General features: G+C 55.1%; 1 protein-coding gene across 1 annotated transcript; it reads left to right on the top strand.

Moving 5' to 3' along the window:
* Positions 1–15,276: 15,276 nt before the first annotated feature.
* CACNG5 (calcium voltage-gated channel auxiliary subunit gamma 5) lies at positions 15,277–20,767 on the top strand. The gene is made up of 5 exons (XM_082008327.1): positions 15,277–17,069; positions 17,821–17,907; positions 18,683–18,823; positions 19,451–19,596; positions 20,014–20,767. Exons 1-5 carry the CDS (start codon positions 16,862–16,864, stop codon positions 20,269–20,271), a joined length of 840 nt encoding a protein of 279 aa, XP_081864453.1. The 5' UTR covers positions 15,277–16,861; the 3' UTR covers positions 20,272–20,767.
* Positions 20,768–22,632: the final 1,865 nt, after the last annotated feature.

Here is a 22,632-nt window from a genome sequence, read left to right as displayed (position 1 = left end):
CCCGGCGTGGGCGGCACGCGGGCGGGCAAGCTGGGCCACCGCGGGGACTGGAGGAGGCAACTGGCTGAGCTGCAGGGCAAAACTCCTGAACCCGCACAGCCGCGGCTTTTATTATCTCGATTCAGACCCATACGATTACAGGGGGTATCCTGTTTTAAATAAAGTATATAACTTCCGTTCACACGTGCGCCTGTGTTACTGCGTGAGTCAGAGCCTCTCGGGGAGGCCGGCTGCCACAGGCTCTGCACCTTTTTTTAAGCTTTCGCACAGCGTGTGGGTGCGGAGATAAAAATAACGTTGCACCTCTCCTTGTGCTTCCTGCCGAGCCGCGGCTCCAGGCGGAGGGATGTGAAGGAGAAACGGCAAACAGAGCTTCAGCTCCAATGGCCCACGGGAGCTAATTCCTTTAATTCAGCCATGGCGCAAGCGGGGCGTGAAAACCCTCGCCAGAGAGGGGAGAGTGGCTGGTGCCATGAGTTTTCCTTCTTTTCCTACTTTCAGTGTCTGAAAGCCAAAAAAACGATAATGTTGCTGCTGGGATAAAGAGCAGATGTTGTACAAGCGTGTGCTGACTCCCGCCACGCAATGGGACCCGGCTGGAGCAGCCCAAGGTCACGTCCCGCCTGCCCGGAGGGTCCCAAAACCCAGGCTGCTGATGCCAGTTTTGCTCTCCAGTGCCAAATCTGCCCTGCAAACGCCCTCTCATGGGAAGAGAAAAACCTCAAAGGTCTCTCAAGCCGGCGTCTCCCAACCTTTGGAAGCTGCACGGCCGGAGAGAGGGGCGGCAGCAGGTTCCCTGAGCATCGTGGCGGGGCTGCTGTGCATCTCCACCGTGCTCCGGCATCTCCCCAAGCCTCCCCCCGGCCGTGCTGCCCACGAAACGACAAAAAATAGCAAGCGCTGAGGCAGCTGGCATGGAGCATCCGTCACCTCCCACACGAGTCACAGCAGCTTCAGCACGGCGGCGCCCGTCGTTGCATCTACGTGCTCGCTCTCCTCTTTCCTCGGGCAAACGCTGCAATTTCTGGCTGGTGCAGGCTTTCCCTTGCTGTTCCCAAGACGCTCCTTACAGCCTGGTATACCACCGAAGTCGGTCGATAGCTGCTGTCGGACGCCGGAGCAGAGCCACGCGTGGGCTCGAGGGGCGGCTCGTCCCAGGCTGTTTGCTGGGGAGATTTGGTGTCCAAAAAAAGCACAGAGCAGATCAGGGGGAGGGAGGGCAGGCAAACCTGAGGCTAGCGGTTCGTGGCTCAGGCTGACAGGACCAGGCCTTTTACTGCATAATGTCCTGAGTGCCTTCAGGTTGACTTCTGCTGGAAGGGAGAAGACCGGGGAAAAGGTTCCCTGCAGGAGTTAAACACTTGTAGTTAAAAGGAGATGGGACCACAGCACCCTGCTGCATCGCTGACAGCCCAGGGAGAGCTGCTGTGAAGAATTGCTTCTGGTCTGGGCCATTAATGAAGTGTAAACCCCTCCTCACTAGTAAGATTTGACCTTGGGTGCGTCCTAAAAGCGGCTTGCTGAGGTGTCTGTGGAGTTTCACGCTTCCAGACCAGTTTTGGACATGGTCTGAAAGGCTGCTCCGCCAGCACGAGGGTTGGCAGAGCGGCTCCCGCCGGGTCAAGCTCCAGCCCTGCAAAGGCTGGCACAGCTGAGGAACGTCCTGTGATGTGCAGAATCCCACCCGGCTTCACTCGCCCCACATGTGGCTGCGGTGGAAGATCCTCCCCCTCAGGGAGGAGACAGCTCAGCAGGAAACACTGAGAAGTGGGGAGGTCAAAGCGGTGCTGCTCTGGAAATGCTGAGATGGCACTGGGATGGTGTTACATCAAACAAAAAAACCCAAAAACAGCAGTTGCAGGGTTTGGCAGTCTTGACCCAAGTTTTGGAGGCCGCTGAGAAGATGCAAAGTGCCAATTGTCCTGCCTGCGACTGCCACGCCGAGCTCCTGGCCAGCAGAAGGGGTTTCCACTTCATCATCACCATCTTTTGCCATTAGCGAGGAGCTGGGGAAGGAATTACAGAGAGCTGCTAACGAGGTAGGAGAGTTTAGCTGTGCCTCTGGGGCCACGCAGGGCTTTTGGGTGGCATCACTGGTGCCCTCTCGCAGCCTGGCCCTGGCGCGCCGCTGGGAAATGCTCCTGGCGCGGGTGCTGGCGTCGTGCGCGCGCCTTGCCGTGGTGGTCGCTGCTCTCTAAGATGAGCAGCAATGGAAAATCCATCCGAGTGTTTTAGCCCAAATACATTTGCATTGAAGCAGAGGGGTGGGGAAAAAGAGACTGAAGCCCAAAATGTATTTCTGATTGATTATATGCATGGCTGCTGGGGCCTCTTACACTGTAATGGTTAATTATGTCACCGGCTGTACATGCTGCAGCCTTTATTCATGTTACATTCAAACAATCTTGCACAGTGCCCAGGCAGCTAATGTAGCAGATTGCCTGTCTGGAGAAAAATGAAGGTCTGCTTTGTTTTGGGTTTGGGTTTTTTTTAACAATATAGAAAAAAATGATGAACAGCCAATTTTTGTATTAAAATAATGTACCCTGACAGAACATGATGAACATCCAGGTCTAATCTGCCTCTTGTAGCTTTTTGACTTTATTGGTAATTCCCTGCTGATTAGCTGCATCCCAGGGAAGCCTCCTCCTCCCTGGGGCTGCGTGGGGCCGGAGGTCCCTGAGGGCATTGCCTCTTCAACCGCCTTTTTCAGTGCAGAATCCATTCTGCCCACCGAATCCCTGCTCTCTCCTTTACTGTCCATCCCCTGATAGAGTTGCTGCCTTCAATTCTTCCTCATGAAAGGTGTTTAGGATGTACTAAATACCTTTGGCGGCTGTTTCGAGAACTCCAGCTGCAAGGAAGGATGCACTGAAAGACGCATCTTCGCAACGCCGGCCAGTTCTTCCTTAGAGGTCCGAGAGATGAGCCCAGGAAAACATGCTGAATTCGCTGTAATTTACATATCGCTATAATTTTGTGCGGAAGAACATACGTGGAAGTGTGATCCCGCAAAGCCAAATAACCAGTATGCTCTGGCTGCCGGCTGGGGCCCTACTGGGAGGCAGGTTTCCACAGCCTGGATGTCACTGGGGCCTCGCTGTCTGAGGCTCCACCATGTTCCGGTTGGAGAAATCAAAGCTGATGATACATCTGCATCGGTTTCTGTTGTTTCTATAAATCAAAACAGAGCTCAACAAGCCAGAGCACATGGCTCCGTGGACTTCAAAAGAGCCATCCAACCAACACCTCCTCCGCATCCCCTATCTCACTTTACTGGGAATTATTCTCTTCCAGATGTTCCTGTTTTGCTGACCGAGGATGCCTCGGGCAGAGATGCGGCACGTTTTAACCAGGGCACTGGGAATCGGGTAAGCAGGACACACGCGTGAAGCTGCGCAGGAACCGTGACCGGGCGCTTACGAGAGCCCGGATTTACCACCGAACGGCTTGTGCCGGTTTCCTGCCGGGAGACCCCAGCAGCGCCTTCCCCGCGCGCCGGCCCGCGCCGGGGCCTTGCGCGGCGCGCGCTCTCGCTGCGGCCACGGCCACGGCCACGGCCACGCGACCTGGGCTCGGCCCCGCTGCCTGGGCTGGCAGCTCACGCGGCGGGAGTCGCGCGCGCCGTGTGCGACCCTCGTCGGGTCCTTCCCGCGGCATCCAAGAAAGTGTCCCGTGGCTGGACACCCCGACGGAGCCGCGTCCTCGGTCCCGGCCCCGCCGCCCGTTCGCGATGCGTTTTGGCTGCCTCACGCAGCCCGGCGGTGGTTCCCAGAGCCCACAGCACCGGCCGCTGCGTCCCTCTCTGCGCCAGCCCGGGCGCCCCCCGCCCCGCTCCCAGCGCTGCCCGGCCGGCTTTTCTCCCTGCGCGCTGCTGCGCCCTCGGGTGTGGGTTTGTCCGGCGCTGGTGGCTGGAGCCGCTTTTCCCTTCCCCAGGTCCCGAAGGAGCCGTCCCGGGGAGCGCAGCCCAGCGCTGCCAGGTCCCACCCCAGAAGGGGCCGCGTTTTCCAGGCGGGGGGCGCAGAGGGGCTGGGGGTGCGCGGACGGATGCAGAGGGGCAGCGCTGGCGCCCAGCCCGGAGCCGGGGGTGGATGGAGCCTCCAGCCACAGCTGAGGGACCGGGCAGCGCTGGAGGGAGGCAGGGAGACGGGAAAGGAGGGAAGGAGGGGACCGGAGGAAAAAAGGGGAGCGGGGGGAGGGAAAGTGGGGGAATAAAGGGAAGGGGCGACAGGGAAGGGCGGAATGGGGAAGGGGAGGATGGGGGGGGCGAATGGAGAAAGAGGGGGGGGAGGAGGATGGAGGAACGGAAGGAGGGATGAAAGGAGGGAGGGAAAGGGGGCATGGAGGGGGGGGAGGTGGGCTGTCCCCCCGGCGCCATGTGATGCCCTCCCCGCCCCGGGCTCTCCCGGCGCGGAGCATCCCCGAGGCCGCCGGCCGCCTCCCGCCGCCGGAGCAGCGCCCGCCGGGCCGGTGGGTGCCGGGGTCCGAGGGGAGGCTGGGCCCGCTCCCCGCTGCGGCCAGGCCGCCCCGGGGGGCGGGGGGACGCGGCCCGGGAAGGGGCGGGGGGGGCGATTTGGGCGCAAAACCCCGAAAGTTTAAAGCCTGAGCCGCGCGGGGGGGGGGAGGGGGGGGGGGGCTGGTAGGTGCCGCCGGGCGCGGGGCGGCAAGGTTTAGGGGATACCTTCCTATAGTTTCCATATCCCCCTTGCAGTCAGAGTCAGTCACCCGGGGGGGGCGGCGTGCGGGGCGGGAGACACCGGTGCCCGTCTCGCCGCGCCCAAGCGGTTTGCGTTCCCTGCACCGGCTCGGCTCCACCGGCACCGCTGAAGCGAAGCGGGCTGGCTGGAGCCCCGTCGGAAACGCCGGGGGGCAGGGGCCACCTCCCGGGCGCTGCCAGCATCCCGGTCTTCACCGGTGCCTTTTGAACATCGAGGCAAAGCAGCGTGTTTTCCACCGGGAACACAAAACGCGTGGGCGGGCAGGCGCTGCCAGCGCGCCCAGCGCAGCGAACGCCCGGAGCGGGGACCCTGAACTGAGGGCGGGCGAAACCTGCCCGGGTGGTGACGTGGAGTCAGGTAGAGGCGGGGAGGGGGACATGCTGGATGCTGGGTGCCCCACCACCAGGGGAACGGGGACGTGGAGCCTGTCTTCACTTCTCCACGCGCCATTTATTCATCATCTCCCGTGAAAGGTGGTGGAAGACGAAATGTGGTATTTCGGCCACCACGGCAGCGAGGAGGGTTTCTGACACGCCGCCGTTCGGCTGTTGGTTAATCGCTTGGCGGTTTGTAAAACTCTGTCGGCCCCTGCGTGATGCTCTGCGCAGCTTTTCGGGCCGGGCCTTGCCGGCACGAAGCCGTGGCGGCTCCTCGGCCGTGCCCGGCGCGCGGGCCCGACCCGCGGCACCGCTGTCCGCCCGCGCCCCTCGTACCCCGCGCCGGGCCGCGGGGCAGAGGGCGGTGACGAGGAGCCCCCCCGGAGCTGGTCGGTGGCCTGCGTGGTGCAGGTGAGCCTTCGGGAAGGGCAGCCAAGGGCATTGCGTTCACTGAAAGTGGCAGTGCTTCAGCAAGAACGCCGAAAAGGAGCGTTTCAGCCGAAAAGGAGCGTTTCAGCGGAGTTTTGTGCCATAGCAGCGGGTGCCAGTGCCGTGGCCCGGGCAGGCAGCTTCGCTGGAGCAGGTTCCCACATTTCCATCACTGCTGCCCTTCGGTTTTACGAGTGCCGTGTGTTTGGGCTCCCTTCAGAGGCTCATCAGCTGCTGGGTTTTAGGGGCACCGTTTCAGCCTGCCACGTCGTGACCCACATGAAAAGCCAAAGGGCAGGAGACTGGCTCTCAGCAGCCCGTCCCGCCGTTATCACGCCTTCCTCTCGGCCGCCGCGCGGCTGCTCCACGTGGCGTCCAGGGGACAGAAATGCTTCTGCGGTTTATTTCTCCAGTCCCTTGTTGTATTATTGTAGCCGTCGAATATATTAATTGCGCTGAATGAATCCCCACCTGGCATCATCCATACTGTAGCATTTGCAGCTTCCGCTTCATTTATGGAGAGGGAAGGGAATGTAAAACACGGAAGGGAAATCGTGCACAAGCCCGCAGAGGCTTCAATGGTATCAGCAAGCTGTGAGCTGCGCAAGTGTGCGGCTGGAGCAAGTGCCGGGAGCTTTTTGTAAGTCAGCTAGGAAGATTTAAAGCCCTGTTTTTAAGATGGCATTTTTAAAATAACTAGATGATGGAGTCTAGGACAAAAGTTATCTGGGAGTCTTAATCTCACTGAAATTAAAGGGGGGTTGGGTTCTAGGAATTTTGGTTATTAAAAATTCAGCAACAGAAGTTGATAATGTCAAGCCTAGGTGAGACATTCCAACCACTGCTTAGACACGTGCAGAGAGAACGAGTTTTCCAGTCCTCTCTTTCCGAGGACAAAGTCACTCCCGGGGTGCAATATCCCACACAAAAGCTGAGCCACCTCTTTTGTGAGGATTAGCACTTCAGGGACTGAGAGACATCACAGAAGAAAAAAAAACTTAACTATTTGGGAAATGCCCAACCAAGGTGACGCTCAAGTCGGACACAGCAGACCATACCGGAGCCAGGTGAGAGGTGCCAAGGTGGGGGCACACAGCAGGTGCTGGCACAAGGCGGGATGGGAAATCCTGGAGCATCCGCCACCGGCTCTCACAGCGGGACGGGCCGCGAACATCCTGCTCGTCTCACAGCTAAAAGCGTGACTCGAAGCCTGTTGTCCAAGAGACCTTCCCAGGACTGAGGCAGGGTCTGGGTGAAGCCGTGGAGGGACTGGCGGCTGCTCTGCCTTCATCTTCTGCCACCATGCCTTTTACCTGAGCGAGGGTGGATGCCATCGCTTTCTACAGGACTAGAAACGTTGCCTTTGGCATTGCCAAAACACTTGACCCAGGCTGGGGCTCTGCTTTCATTTCTTGTCACCCCCAGCTTCCCTCATGTCAGATTTTCCCCGGTTCCTGCTGCCGTGGCGGCCGACCGGTGGTGGCTCTTGGGGGGGTGGTCAGAGCTGCACTGACTTTGTATTCAGTAGAAAATGGTCCTCTCCTGGATGCTCGTGGGAGACCCTGGAAGCTGCAGGTGGCCGGAAACAACACAGCAAACCCAGCCTAGAAAACTGGGTGATTTGGAAAGTTGTGTTAAATCCTGATGCTGGAGCTGCTGCTTGGGAAGCCACACATCTCTCCTGAAGCACAGAAAAAGTGAGCTACAGGCAGGAAAGAAACTGGGACAAAACTGCCCTTTTCTGTACGGCGACTGAAGGGCGGTGGGGACAGCTGAAGAGGGAAGCAACATCAGCATCATGTGTGTCAACTGTTTTGCAGTTCTTACTGTAAAAATACCTTACACGCTGCACGGAGAAGAAAGTACCAGGTCATTACATAGGTGGCAAGAGAGGGACTGCTGGGTGGGTGCCGCGGGAGCGAGTACGTGGTGGTACAAAGGGACAGCGTGAATAGGAGAGGGGTGTAGGCAAAGACCAGGTACGTGCAGCCAGACCAAGTTTCGCCTGGCAATAGGTGCTGGCCTGGGGGAAGGCTGGAGAAAGAGCGAGACCGAGTCTATTCCCTGCCTGTTTCGCAAGACACGGCTGCGCTTCCCCGTGCGGAGCAGGGCAGGCAGCCGGCGTCCTCCCCAGGCCACGCCGGGCTCGGTGCCGAGCTGCGCTGCTCCAGCCGGGTCGCGCAGCCTGCGCCTGGTCTCGGGCTGCTCCGTGCCCCGCATGGGACCCTGTTTGCTGGGACATTCACTGTTAAATCCTGGAAATGGCAAAGAATCTTGCTAAAATCGGGGCAGTAGAAGGTTTAATATCTCCAGTTGTGTGTAAATGCTTATTATGTACTTCAAGAACACATAATCTGACTATTAAATCCAACAAGCTACACAAAGCAAAGACCTTTCCTCTGTGAAGATGGGACCAAGCTTCTGCAGCTGCTCAGCATCAGACCTGGAGAGCTTGTGCACGAAGACACCACCACCGGTGTCTGTCCCAAACCGCTTAAGCAAAGCTGGATGGAGCGGCCGTTGTGTTTGATAACTGAGCTTAATAGCAGCCACGAATGGCACTTGGCTTATTAAGGTGTTTGCCTGAGGTGTGGATGATACAGCCCTTCTCTCCTTTCTTTGTGCCATCGTTTCGGTACTCAGAGGCTTTGTGGTAAAGCTGGTTTCTAGGTGGGGAAGGGGGAATGCAATCTCCTGGATAACAAGGTGTCTGCTTCATGCCAGCAGTCGTGTTTAACCACGTCGAGGGGATAGTGGTCTTGGTGGCCATGGCCGGCGCGTGCCCAACGTGCCGCTTGTCTGCAGCCCTTGGCGCTCAGAGACGGCAGCGGCGCTCGGGGGATTTCTTGCTTTCTCTTATTTATCGTGCTGAAACTGTTCATAAAAACACTCCAGCTGCCAGCGCTGGCGAGAAGAGCGGCAGCGGCGGGGGAAGAGCTGCCGCGGGCTGCGCTGTCTCCGCGGCACAGGCACCCGGGGCTCGCCTCTCCCCGCCACTGACACGGGGGAAGAGGAAGAGTTTTAATTAGCTCTTGATGCTATTTTTTACCTCCCAGCACTGCTTAGTTTAGCTCAAGCTGTCATGCACGATCATTTAGGGGAAAAGAAGGAAACGGGGGTGTTGGCCCCTCTCTGCTGAGCAGCCACATCTCCTGAAACCTGGGATGGTAACCGGGGCTTTTCTTAGATCTTCTGTAGCAGTAAAAGTTTATTGCCCAGAGAAATTTCATGCGTTGGCATTTGTAATACACGGTTCCTGCAGGGCTTACGCTGCATTTGTGGCTTCTGTTCATAATCCACTTCAGTTTAAAACAATATAAATATCTTACGGAAAAGGTGCCCGAGATCTTCAGTCACGCTGTGACCTGCCTTGCTGCTGGAAGGACACAGAGAGACCTTGAAAGCTATCTCTATGCTAGGAAGAGGCTTATTCTTCTCTTTTTAATATCCAAGGCCATTGCAGGACTTTGTGCCATCTTAAGGGACACGTGGAAGTCAACAAGAACAACTGTTGAAGATTTAATCTTGCCCTGGACCAGCCCAGCCTTGGTCCTGGTGTGAAGTGGATGCCGGCGGCTGAGCCAGCTGCTCTCCTCCAGCCGTCGCACACGCGGAGAGTTTACGTTGCCTTCGCTTATCCCTGGGTCTGCTCCGGCTCCCGCTGCGCCAGCCGAGGTGAGCGGAGGGAAGCACTGCGCCGAAGCCAGAGAGGGTCACTGGGTCGTCGGGTTGCTCATGTATTCAGGATACGCAGTACAGCCTGTAGTGCAGAGCACGCGGAGGTTAACGGGCAAGCCCCGCTCCGCACAGCCCGCCGCCGTGAGGTGTCTCCAGATCTCATAGCGACGTCCGCAGCTGCTTTGCTTTGCAGCACTGGATACTCCCCTTCTACGCTGCCTTTGCAGCTCTTTGTAGGGTGTTGAAACCAGCAGTTTGACTCGCGTCCCCGACTGCGAGCGCCCTGACACACGAGTAGGTGAATATTTTGTGTCAGCTTTGGTGTGCAGAGGGTGAGAGGGGCTGGGAAGGGCTCTGCGGGGGAAAGGACTCAGCCATCGCCAGTGACGTAAAAACTTGATATATATATATTTAATATATATATTGCACTTCATGTAACACTTTTCTACAAAACCACAGGGTAGCAGCTGCCGGCGCGTGGGTGCGGAGCCGTGCCTGCCATCCGGCTGTCCCCGTGCCCTGGCCTCGTGCATCCCTCGAGTGCGCCGGTCGGAGGCGGAGAGCCCAGGCTGCGCCCTCACCGCTGGTCCAGGAGCACCCCCCGCCCACCTGCCCACTGCCAGCCCCTCCCAGAGCCACCCGGCAGCCAAAGCAGCCGTCGCGGCCACCTCCTCGCCGTGACGCTGGCCTCGCGGTCGGTCTGCCGGAACCCGAGCTTCCCACCTTCACAGCCGACGTCACAGGCTTCCTGCTCCCAGAGCGTTGCTTCAGCTGGGGTTAACAGAGGTAAGAGCCTTGAACACCGAGCAGAAAGGAGACCCGCGGGTGGGATGTGCCCTGTAAGAGGTTTGGGGGGGACATCCGCGGAGGCAGAAAGACCGTGTGAATGCGCACTAGCTGTACGCGCACGGGCTGCGCCGGCAGCGTGGGAGCCGGGACCGGGGGGGCTGTTCGGTTGATGGTTTTATTTGTTGAACGTTTCTGGCATGATCCAAAGCCATTAGCGTGAACGAGCTGGAGCGGAGCCATCGCCCCGGCGAGCGCGGCGGCGCGGGCACAGCGGAGGCGTCCGGTTCAGGAAAGTGGCTTGTTAGAAGGCTGGGGTGGGGAAACAAATCTCAGCTGAGCTCCTTTGAGCTTGGGAATATGATTTGATCTCCTTGCTTTTGGTGCTGGAGCTGAAGGTGGGCTCAGTTAATCAGTAACAACCATCCTTGCAAACCTGGTGCAGGCACACCGGGCAGGTTTGGAGCAGTCCACAGCAAAAAGACCAGTGCGTGGTAAAGAAGGAGAGGGAAGAGCAGCCGTGGGTCAGCCTGGGGGTTCGCTAAGCAGGCTGTGGGTTCAGCAGAAAAATACGGTATTTTGCATACAGCATTTTCTTCATGCTTGCACTGCCATGGAAAGCTGTTTGATCAAGGTTAAAAAAAAAACTTGGATAAGAAAAGAAGCATGGGAACTGCCAGGGAAAAGGGGAATTACTCCAAAAAATTATGGAAGTCAAGTTTAACAGAAAAACCTTAAGTAATCCTACTCATAAAATTAGTGGTGATCATTACAGTGTGTGGCGGTCACACTTGTTTCTTCCGATTATTTTTCAGGTGTTCCTCGTGTCTGATGACAAGCAAAAAACTAATAGGACTATGATTGCTGTGGCTCAGTCTAGGTTTAAATAACTCGTAACCAGCCTTCTTTTCATTTTCATTTAATAAAAGCCCTCTCTGGAGAGCCTGCGCGCCCAGTGCGCTCCATTGGTTCAGTGCCCCGTTTCCATCCGGCGGCGGCGGCAGCGCTGCGTGCGGGGCTGGCCGTGCAGCGCCGCTGTGAGCAGCCCAGGGCAAGCTCTCAGGCCCAATATTGATCCTTTTGAAGTTCATGGCTGCTGGTAGTCGCAGGTACTACTGCTTGTTCAAACTGCCATGAGACGGACTGTTTCATTTCTTAATATCAGGCTAAACTTCCTCCACATCAAAAAGATTTATTTCTGTACTTAATTTTTTCAATACATAATTTCTCGCTCAGAAATCGAGCTGACGTTTCTGTATGACGCTAATGCAGCTCTGCAAAACCGCCTTATGTATTTCTGTCTTCCCACGGACGACGTGAGGTGGCGGGTGCTGGCAGGGCTCCTGGGAACCCTGCAGACCAGTTCCACCCCACGTGCCCTTCGGCCGTGCCCCTCTCTGTACCAGCCCAGAAGATACTGCTTTTCTCTGCAGCCACCTCTGCTCTCCTTCAGCTGTTACATGGAGGCAGAGCAGTCCTGTGTTTCTCTCCTGCCCGCAGTACAACCTTTTCCAAGCTTCAGGAAGGACTGTTGCTTCCCAAGCGGTAATTCCAAACCCCAAACTATCTTCCCCAGTTACCCGGTTTTCCAGGTCAGGTTTGTGGATCTGCCTCTCCTGGGTCCCAGCTGGAGCAGCGGGCACTGCCCACATCGCCTCCTCAGCCCAGCCGTGGCTAAGGTGGGCTCACCATGCGCTCCTCACAGCTGCAAACCCCTCTCTGCAAAGCGGTGGAGCACCCGTCCCAGGCAGCTGGATGCAGGCTGCGTCCTGCACGCGTTGCTTTCGGACCGGAGCGTTCGCTCCCTGGGGGTGCTCCCTAAGCTCAGTGGGGACCGCTGTGCCCTTCTGCGACCACCTTTCTATGCCGTTCTGGTTATTAACAACCAAATCAGGTTTTTCTGGCTTTGCCACGAGGGAGCCAGCGCGATGTTGCGCTGCCCGAAGGAGGGTGACGACGCGGCGGTGGCCTTGGCCGGGTCCCAGCGCGGTCCTGCCTGCCCGAGCGCTGCCGGCTTTGAAAAGTTTAGTTCTGAGAGAGCCACTCTCCTTGAACTATTTATTCTTGCCCACATTCGTGGCCTGTGTTGGAAGGCCCTTTATTTTTAGCCAGCCCAATTTTCTTGTCGCAGCTTCATGGGAGCTGGTCCTTTCAGTTCAGCTCCATCCCAGCTCACGCTCTCCTGCGTCTGCCAGCTCTTACCCAGGTCCCCGATGTCCTGATCGCTCACTCGGTGGGTTTCCCACCCCCCTTGCACCAAGGCTTCATTCCTCCTTTATGTTCTGCTCCAGCCCCAGGGCTTAACTTCTGATCTCCCTCTGCCCTTGGCTTGCGGCAGGGACCGGGCTTTTACACCCGCAGAGGCACGTCGCCAGGCTTCTCCTGGATCCCAGCACCCCTCCACAAACAAAACCTTCCCTCCCGTCTGCTCCCATAGCCTTGGCTGTGCTTCCTCTCCTCACAAATGTCAGGAGATTGGAAATGATGCTCTAGCCACATAAAAATCAATAGCTGCCTCCTTGGCCTGGCTTGGCCCGGCTTGGCCCTGCTCTTTCTACCTTTACCCAGGGCAGGAGGGAGCATTGTTTTCCGCTGAACTCGGAGCAGTGATTTATTGATACAACCCATCCCGTCCAGGCAGCTGACCAGCAATATATTTATTTTTGCCAGCCCATCCACGTAGCCCAGAGCGGTGGCTTGTGCTCAGCATTAGGTCACGGAGGGGTGGGCTCCGAAATCTGGACCAGAATAATATTTTCTTTCTGTGACCATGGAGGAATAAGTAAGGACTTCAACTCACGCCTAGATCTGGGTGAACTGTGCTAAGGACACCACCAATATTCATTTCATTTTCTGAAGGGGTCAGTCCCAGCAAGGGCCATGTGCAGTTTCCATCAGAAGCTGTGGCTCCAAGACAAAAAGAAATTCATTATGAGGACTGCAGATTACATTGCAGACTGCCTTTATTATTCCCTGGACTACTACCAGAAGGCACAGTGTGATCAAAGGAGTAGGAACAATTCTAAGGTTCTGTTTCTTGGAAATCTTTGGGGCTATGTTCATTTAATTTAAAATACAGCTCCGGTTGGAAACCAAACAGCATCACCTTTTCAGCTGCAGGAAGCATAACACAATTGGTAAAGGTTACTGGGGACTAAATCCTTGCTGAAAATCAAGCCAGCTCCCGTCTGTGTCCTTGAAAAATCTTTCTCTTGGGAGCCCTGATAAATTCTCCAGGCGCCGGGCGTGGGGGAAGGTTTGTTCCGAGCGGCTGCGCTGCACCGTCCCCGCCTCCCGCTCCCACCGCACCGGCTCGATTTTATGTGCCAGCAGGGCAGTAACAGGGACCGCTCCATAATGCAGCCGTGATTACGTGGAAATTGAAGTGTGAGAGAGAAAAGAAATGAGGCAATTGAGAGGCGTGATTCTGACGCCCGACCCCTCTCCCTGCTGCCAGCGTCGCCCCAGTGACCGATCGAAATGATGCCACATGGATGTATTTTCCAGTGCCTGGTGTTGACGAACAACAGCTCCCAGGAAATACTTAGCTATTTCCCTCTGAATGGCTTTATCTGGACTTTCACATACTCCCTACTTTGAGTTTTATCTCCTTATTAACAAAAAATGTGCGGGGAGGATGTTTGTGGATGATATATGAGCCAAAAATAGATTCCAGCTCCTTTTACCATTTCGGCACCAAAATGCCGAGAGGGATGAGACACCCCGTAGTAAACACTATTCATTTTGCGGCGGCACCTGGACAATGTTGCTCTGAGTTAGGGAGAAGAACAGATGAGCCAGAGGATCTGTGCTTGGCCTGGTCACATTGCTGGATCAAATGGCTTCTATAAAGAGCTGGGAAATGGCATATTCCCATCCAGCGAAGGGGTAAAGAGGTGTCCTAACATCTAGAGCTTTGTGCTGGTCTCTGCCCTTGACTGTGAGGTTGTCCTCTGGCTACCAAGATGCAGGGCTACCTTTGCAGCGCGTGCTTCTCTCCCCCATCGCTACCAGTTCTTCGTTAGCTGCTGCCTCCTGATTCCTCAGGGAAAAAAAAATCTGGGCATCTCCTCTGCACACCTTGCTCCTCATGCTCCTAGCAGGGAGGTGTCCCTCCTGGGAACACGTCCTGCTTTTCTTGAGCTGAGGGAAGTGTTAAAAAAGAACATTAGAAATGAGGCTCGTTAGCAGAGCCAAAGATGGGAAGCTTGCGGTAGCACGAGCTGGAGCGTTTGCTCGGGCTGTCTGTAAGCGACAGCACTCCCCTTCCCGTAGGTCGGTACCTTCTGCGAAACCGCTCAGTGTGAACAGAGGAAGAGCCAAATCCTTAATTTCATATGGGAGAGAATTGTCAGAGCTGTCGCAGCACTTGAGTGTGCAAGTACATCTGCGTCCTCCCAAGATGTACTTGTCTGCTTCGGACTCAGGGTAGGATGCAATAACAGAATCTCTCTCTCCCTTTCTCTCTTCTGCACAAGAATTTGCAACTCTTCGGGCAGCATTCCCTGCTTTTCTTTCCTACCGCTGCCCGGAGCAGCGAGCGAGGGGTGCAGACAGGCCTTGGGTGTCGCAGCTGGTCGGTAAATGCAGTTGTTTGGACTCCGCAGCAACCACAAGTTTACTTCCCATCAGTCCTGCATGACGCTCAGGGCAAGATCAGCACAGGACCGGGCTGTCGGGGAGCTTGGTGCTGTGCATGTGGGCTAGAGACGCGCCGGGGCCGCGCGCGGCAAGAGCACGGGGCTGCCCGAGAGAGCCCGTCTCGCAGGCGGTTCAGCGGCAAGGAACAACTATCAGCATCGTCTGCTTGTATTAGCCATGAGGGCACTATGGCAGAACATTATCTTTGGAGGCTTTCAAGTGTAAAAGCGCAAGCTGTGAGGACTTTCAGCATCTCTGAGAGTCACTGTAAGCAAGTAAGTATTAATATATTTACATCAGAGGTGCAAGAAATAAAGCCCTCCTCCAGCCTGCTCGCCCGCCCGGACGTCTCAGAGCAGCAAGGCAGCATCTCCCGGCCCGGGCAGGAGCCGCGTCTCCTGATTCAATCACCACATCCCACCACCTTCGCCGCAGGGACAACAGCAACGAGACCTCTCTTCCACAGAGCACGTTCACCAAGGCGAGCCGCGATGGCAGACCGCGGCGGTGAGCCGGCGTGATGCAGCTATTCCTGCACCGGGTCAAAAGCTGACGCCCGCGGAGACGTGCGGCATGCGTGCCCTGCCTCTATTGCTTGCCCGTCGTTATTTTGGGAATAAGTGTTTCAAGCGAAACGCGTGTTTAGGAGGACTCTGCCCGCCTTCCCAGGCGGTGGGACGCAGCGGGAGAGCCCCGGGCTCTGCCCCAGCCCTCGGCCGTTTGGTGTCCCTTGACACTTCGGGCAGCGTGAACGAGCCTTCTGCAACGAGCCCCGGGAAGATGCGTCCCGCCGCTACTGTGTTAGATTTGGTAGCTTTTGTTGTCTAGCTGGATCTAATTTTTTTTTTTCCCCTCCTTGTTTGCAGTGCTGAACAACAGCAAAATGTGCCTTGGAAAATACACGTGGCACGACACTTATCTGTGATTCATACTGCCTTTATAAAAGCAGTCAATAGTGCTATCTGCCTCGTCCCTGCTCCCCAGAAGACCATCTCTCACGCGTATCTTTTCCTTCTTGCTCTTATTCCTCTAATCTTTCATTTCTGTGGCTTTTTTTTCCCCCAGGTGGATTGCATTTTTTCTCTGCTGCACCAGGAACTCTGATTTCTGGTGACATTTTATCAATGTGCAGGGCACCGTGAGAATGGCTAAATTCCACAAATTAGCAAAAATAAAATAAAATAAAATAAAATAAAATAACATAATATAAAATGAAATGAAATAAAATGAAATAAAATAAAATCACATAATATAAAATAAAATAACATAATATAAAATGAAATGAAATGAAATAAAATAAAATAAAATAAATAAAAATAAAATAAAATAAATAAAAATAAAATAAAATAAAATAAAATAATCCACCCATAAGCGACATGGGGATGAAGGAAGTTTTTTCACCTCCTCCTTTAACGTTGGCCCAGGGCCTGACTCTCGGGCCCCATTTCCCTGCCTCCCCCTGAAGCACGAGCTCGGCTGGGACCAGTTCAGTCTCTGTGTTCAGCCGACACCGGCACTGGCAGCTCTGATCCAGCAAGCACAATGAAGCGCAAAACAAAGCAAGCTGTTGCGTCGCTCTGCTTTGCTTCCAGGCATTTGATGATGTCATTCGGCGTAGCACGGTTTTTGCAAAATCAGGATCTTGATCCCTCAATGGTTGAATCCGCCCTGGAAGAGGAAAAATGGCAATGCTGGGGGAGCAGGGGGGTGGCCGGAGCTGCTCAGGAGCGGGTTTTGGTCTGGCGGATGAAAGTATTTTTGCTGATCCATTGACGCCGCGTCCGTGAGGCTGCTGCGGCGCAGAGGTACGGCCGCGCCGCTGCCCCGAGGTACGGCTCTGAGGGTGGCAGATGCCGCGGGTCGGCTACATCCCTGGGCAGAGGAGCGCCGGGCTCGGCGGGAGCCGCAGGGATTCGCCTGCAGCAAGAACGGGAGCCGAAGGGCCGCTCGGGCCGGCCCAGCCCGCGCTGCTCCCGCCCCGGCACCCGGCGCGCGGCGCGGGCCCTGGGCCGGCGCGGGGCAGCACTCGGGCGGGATTTGGTTCAAACTCTCCATCTGTCAGGGCACGCTGCGATTGTTCTAATGGCTCATTTCAGCTCGGCCTAAATAAGCACCTATGGGCAGAGGGCAAAGCTTTGACGCATCCGTTCCCCCCGACAGCGGTAGCCGGCTGCGCGGCGACGGCTGTGCCCCCTCTCCCGGCAGCCGGCCCCGCCGCCGCCCCGGCCCCCCATGCTTTTGGGAATGAGCGCCTGCGGGAGGAAGGCGCTGACCCTGCTCAGCAGCGTGTTCGCCGTCTGCGGCCTCGGCCTGCTGGGCATCTCCGTCAGCACCGACTACTGGCTCTACCTGGAGGAGGGCATCGTCCAGCCCCAAAACCAGACGGCGGAAATCAAGCTGTCGCTGCACTCGGGGCTCTGGAGGGTCTGCTTTCTTGCAGGTATGGCCTCCCTCCGGCAAACCTCCCCTGGAAGGCGAGGTTTGCTGCCATCAGCATCAAACCATGGGAAGGAGCTGGGGAAAAGAGGGTTCTTGGAGGCTGTGCCCATCTTTGCTTCCAAATCAGGCGCAAACTGCGTAATGCCATCACCCCATGCCCAGCTTTAATAGCCAGAGGGATAAATGTGCCTTCGCACACAGGCTCCGGGCGAGTTTGCTGCTGCCGCGCCAGACCCCGCTGCCCCCGCCCCGCTCCGTCCCAGCGCTGCGGCCGCTGCACCTCGGGCAGCAGCTCGAAACTTTCCATTTTGTCCCCGCAAACATTTAGATTCAGGTCAGCTGGTCCGTCCCCTCCGTCCGCGCCAAGTTCGGTGAAGCGACTTGGCTGCAGGGACGGAGTTGAATAAAATCCAGGGGAATGGGAAATCTCAAAGTGACCGATCTGAAATGTCACCAAGTTTCAACTGCTGCCTTGAAAAAGCCGTGGGAGTGAGGAGCTCTGATGCCAGCCCTGGGGCGACCTTAAGTCCTCTGGCTCCAGGGTTCACGTTTTTGTACACAGGGGAATCCTTTTGCGCAAGGGAGATGTCTGCCTTCAGCCCCAGGTACTGACCCCCAAAATGGAAGCAGTATTTAAAAAGCAAGATTGTTTTTATGCATGCACTGAAATCCATTTTAAAGCCACTCTCTCCCCCACCAAAAATAAGCCCACAAACACGCTGCAAGTGTGACGTGGCCTGTGTCTGCTGCAGGTGAAGAGCGTGGCCGGTGCTTCACTATCGAATACGTCATGCCCATGAACATCCAGCTGACGTCTGAATCCACAGTCAACGTCCTGAGTAAGTAAGTGGTTCGGTGGGGTCTTACTCTTTGCATCCTGCAAAACACCAAAGGGTCACTAGGGATCCCCCCAAGAAATCCTCTCTGTGTTCTTGCTGAAGAAGGTCCTAGTTCCTTGACGGTGCTACCGTGCAAGGATGCAGCTACATTCTTCACTGTGTGAATTGCCCAATACGCTCCTAAGCTTCTGGGGACATCCCTTTCCAATGGCAGGGTGCTCACGGAGGCTCTAAGACTTCCTCTCACTGGCTCTTGAGCGCTGGTGTTTATGGAAGTGTTTGGCTTTATAGTCTCCTCTCCGTAATTTGCAGCTGTATTTATTCTGCAGCAGTCAGCTTGACACACTACGCAGTGGGATGAATGAAGGACGGAGTGTCACGGCTCTCACGATGAATTCTGCAGTCTTTCTGATTAATAAATAAAAGTGTTCCACAAACAGTTTTGCAGCAAAGCTAGAGAAAAGGCTAGAGAAAAAGGCAGGTTCCGACGTTTTTTTCCTATGTAACGCTTCCCATAGAAACCCTCGGAAGTGCAAACATCAGCAGCCGTTTCCGCAGCCAGGGTCACCTCCTCGCGCAGCGCGTTAGCGCGGAGGGAAGCCCCGCCAGGGGCTGGGGAGCAGCGCGGGGGCACCCGCGGGAGCCAGGGGCGGGGACGGACTCTGCGCGGTCAGGAGCAGCAGGGCCGCAGCCGTCCCACCCAGCCGAGCCCATTTCTCGCCCTGTGTAAGGAGGATTGACCTCTTCTCACTTTCCTCTGCTCCTCTCCTGCTAGAGATGATCCGCTCTGCCACCCCCTTCCCTCTGGTCAGCCTCTTCTTCATGTTCATCGGCTTCATCCTGAGCAACATCGGCCACATTCGGCCTCACAGGACCATCCTCGCCTTCGTCTCGGGGATATTCTTCATCCTGTCGGGTGAGTTTTGCTAGCCAGCTTTTCTCCTGGAAGTCCTTGGCTCCGGAGCATGTTTGCTTGTGTAGCCGCTGGTGCTCTCCTGACCCGCTGTGGTGGGTCCTCGCTGGAGGCACCCTGCGTGGGGACCCCCCGCTCAGCCCCGCAGCCTGCGCGGGTTTTGCAGGACGGAGAATCGCCGCCGCGAAACTCGCTTGTGGCGAGGAGACGTGGGGAAAAGCGCCCGGCACCTGTGCAGGGTGCTGGGGGAGAGGATGCTTCTCGTGGCACGTCGGCTGCAGGAGAGATCTGAAGCTTCAAGCTGCTCAGCCGGGATGTTTCTGCGTGAGAGAAGCGAATGTTTTATTCATGGTGTTGTGCTAGCGGCAAACAAATAGCTGTGACAGCTGAGCTTTGAAGCCAGCTCCTACCTGGCGCACACGACCCGCTCGAGCAAGTAGTGGTTTGAGTGAGATGAGAGGAGTGCCCTGGGTTAGCTCAGCAGAAAAGCAGCTTTTTTTCCCCAGCTATTTCAAGCCCATTCTGCAGTTTTACACTTTCACCCACAAGTCAGGTCTTAAAGGAAGGTGCTTCTTCGGCAGCTTCACCCCCATGTTTTTCCCACCATCTCTCTCCTTGGCTTCCCCCCAGGTCTGTCCTTGGTGGTGGGGCTGGTTCTCTACATATCCAGCATCAACGACGAGATGCTGAACAGGACCAAGGACTCGGAAACGTTCTTCAACTACAAATACGGCTGGTCGTTTGCCTTCTCTGCCATCTCGTTCCTTCTCACAGAGGTACCCAGCAGCTCTCACATCTCTGTAACGAGTGTATCCCGTTCTCGGGCTGGGGGAGTGGAGGCTGTGAGCAAAGAGGACTCGGGTGGGGTCTACGGGTAGGCGACGAGGGCAGACGGGTAACATATAGTATGATGGGAGACGTGCAGTGGGGCCAAACCCCAGGCCTGGAGCACTGACGGGGCATTTGACCACGGTTTGATGCCGAGCATGAAACGCGCAGGAGGAGGGGACGTGGCTGAACCACGTTACTTACTGCACGGATCCGAGGCACGGGGCCGTGAAGGGGCTGTCCTCGGGAGCCCTCGTGCGCTGCCAGCAGAGCAAAAAAAAGTGATTTATATTTCTGCGCTGCTGTGTCGGCGGTGGAGAAGCGCTGCTCGCAGGGTGAGCGTCAGGCCGTGTCTCTCCCCGCAGAGCGCCGGGGTGATGTCCGTGTACCTGTTCATGAAGCGATACACGGCCGAGGACATCTACCGACCTCACCCCGGCTTCTACCGGCCCCGCCTCAGCAACTGCTCCGACTACTCGGGGCAGTTCCTGCACCCGGACGCGTGGGTGCGGGGACGCAGCCCTTCGGATATCTCCAGCGAGGCGTCCCTGCAGATGAACAGCAGCTACCCGGCTCTGCTCAAGTGCCCCGACTACGACCAGATGTCCTCGTCCCCGTGCTGAGCCCCGCCACCCCGCGCCCGCTCCCACCCGAGCGCCGACGGTCGCCGCGTCCCCACTCCGTTCGTCGTTTAGTTTTTAGGCCGCCCTGTCAGGGCGAGCCTCTATTTATAGGAGCGTAAATATAACTGGAGAGATAATAATGTAACCTAGAGAACTGGGATATTTTCCTCTTTTTTTTTTTTAATTTATGTATTCTTCCCTGCATAACTAAAAATCTCTCCAAAGTCCTCTTCTTTCAGCTCATCCCGCTGAGCAAACAGCAGTTCTGCCTGGGGGATAAATCCAGTGCTGGACTTGAGAGCAGAAAAAAGAAAATAGGGTAGAACTAAGGAAAAAAAAAAAAAAAAGGTGTATTTTTTTGGTTTAGGTAGGTTGCAAAAGTTTGTGCATTTGTCTGTATCATTTAGTTATAGATTTACTGGCCTGAACGCCAGCAGGTGTAAAAGATTTGTGTAAATTTCCAAGAAATAGCCATCATTAGAAAAATACGCATTTTGTCTTGATTCAGTATTTACGGATTGATATCACTCGTTGCTGGATATCACTTTTAACCAGGCTGTAATGGGAAATAGCCATCTTAACTATACCTCAGCAGGCTCAGACACGAGCCCGTGGTTGTTTCTCTACAGCCACTTGCAAACTGTCGCTTAAATGTCCCGCGTTAGACTGGAGGCACTACGGGCCTGGGGTGTCTGGGCTGCTGGGTGGCTCAGCACCCAAATTTCCTCCGCCATCCCGTAGACGGGAGGTCCGATGAGCGACTGGGAGAATTTCAGTGCAGCATTGAGCAGAGAACTACTGAAGACTTTCCCATAGGAAACATTAGGTGGAGGATTTAGGGGAAATCATGGCCAGAAGCGCAAGTCATTTTGGTGAAAGGTGAGATCCCAAACTGGTGTAAAGTGATGTAGCTGAAATTAAGGGCACTGGTGCACCGTAGCAAAGTAGTTGTCTTGGGTTGTTGGTTTTTTTTGCAGAATATGGTATTTTAGCTGCTTTTTTATGTGCGTGTATGAACCTTATTTTGAGGTTTTAAGTTTTAAAATTTCATATGATGCTCTGGCATTTTGGTCTTAGAAGCCTTGACAGCTGCCAGGGTGAGAGCATCCCTCTGATTGAAAACGAAGGGCGGGGAAGGAAAAGGCTGTGCTCCCTCGTGCGCTCCCGTGCAAGCTGCCAGCTGGTCACCTCCCAGGAGAAAGAGCTTTTTCCAAACTTTATTTCTGTTCTTCGTATTTTAAACATTCCCGATCATTTCCTTTTGGCAAAACAAAACCCTTCAGGGATTCTCGGTATATTTGAGCTTCTTTTGTCTTACTGTAATTAAAACAAATAAATAGAACATACACACTTTTAACCTCATTTGTGGCATACTGTGTAATGAATGGTGCACTTCTTTGTTATTGTTGATTATTTAATATTTGTTATTTGTTATTTATTATTTATACTGCAGGCGTGTATCCAGCCAATGCTTGAGCAGGATTATTTCTTCTCCAGTTCCTTCGGATAAGCAAGTAATGTATATCTAGTTTATATCTAGTGTCACTGACTCCTAATTTGCTAATTTTTAAAACCAGGGCATCTTTTTGTAGACGCAGTTGCATTTACCCTTAGGTTTTTTATGACCCTCAAGCATTTGTTTCCTCATTTTAAAGCCCGGTTTGTAAGTGCTACATGACAGGTTTGCTGCTGGTTCAAGCATTAAAGCACAACCAAGCCCGCCCATCCAGCAACAAAGCTTGCTGGTCCTCATCTGTTCGCCCTAGCCGGATAAGCCATCAGTTTTCCACCGGGATCTCTATGTTTGGTGTGAATTAGGCTCCAAGAAAGTGCTGGAGTTCACAAGCCATGATCTTGCATTTCCCAGAGCCCGATCTAGTTTCCTGGGCTTGATATTAGTGGTTTCTGGTGGCTCAAAGACCGTTTCCTTTGCATCTTCCCCTTAATGGATCCTTTAAATCCTCAGTCCTTCTTGGAAGGAAGACCTTCGGGATCACCAAAATCACTGATGCTCAGAGGCACCAGGGCTGTCCCACACGGCTACGTTCCTCAGCGCTGGGGAGTCGTTTAGCACAGCTAATCCTGTGCAGCATCATACGACATCCTTGTCCCCAAGCGGAATTTTCCTTTGTAGTGATTAAATACAGAATTATTCATTTTATAAATTAAAAAGTCTGCCTACATGAGCAGAAGACGTGAAAAAAACTTCATGCCTTTCTCAAGACTCCAGAAGGTTTAGCAGAATCTAGGAGCAGATTAGAAAAGTAATTATTTCAATTCATTGGAGAGTTTGTCATCATGCGGCTGCATTTGTGATCCCGGCAGTTCGCACATCCACCCAGTGAGCGCAAGCGCTTCGTA

The sequence above is a fragment of the Phaethon aethereus genome (assembly GCF_964289735.1).
Source record: "Phaethon aethereus genome assembly, chromosome: 18".
Taxonomy (NCBI): Eukaryota; Metazoa; Chordata; class Aves; order Phaethontiformes; family Phaethontidae; genus Phaethon; species Phaethon aethereus.
This window is presented reverse-complemented; position numbering and strand designations above follow the sequence as displayed.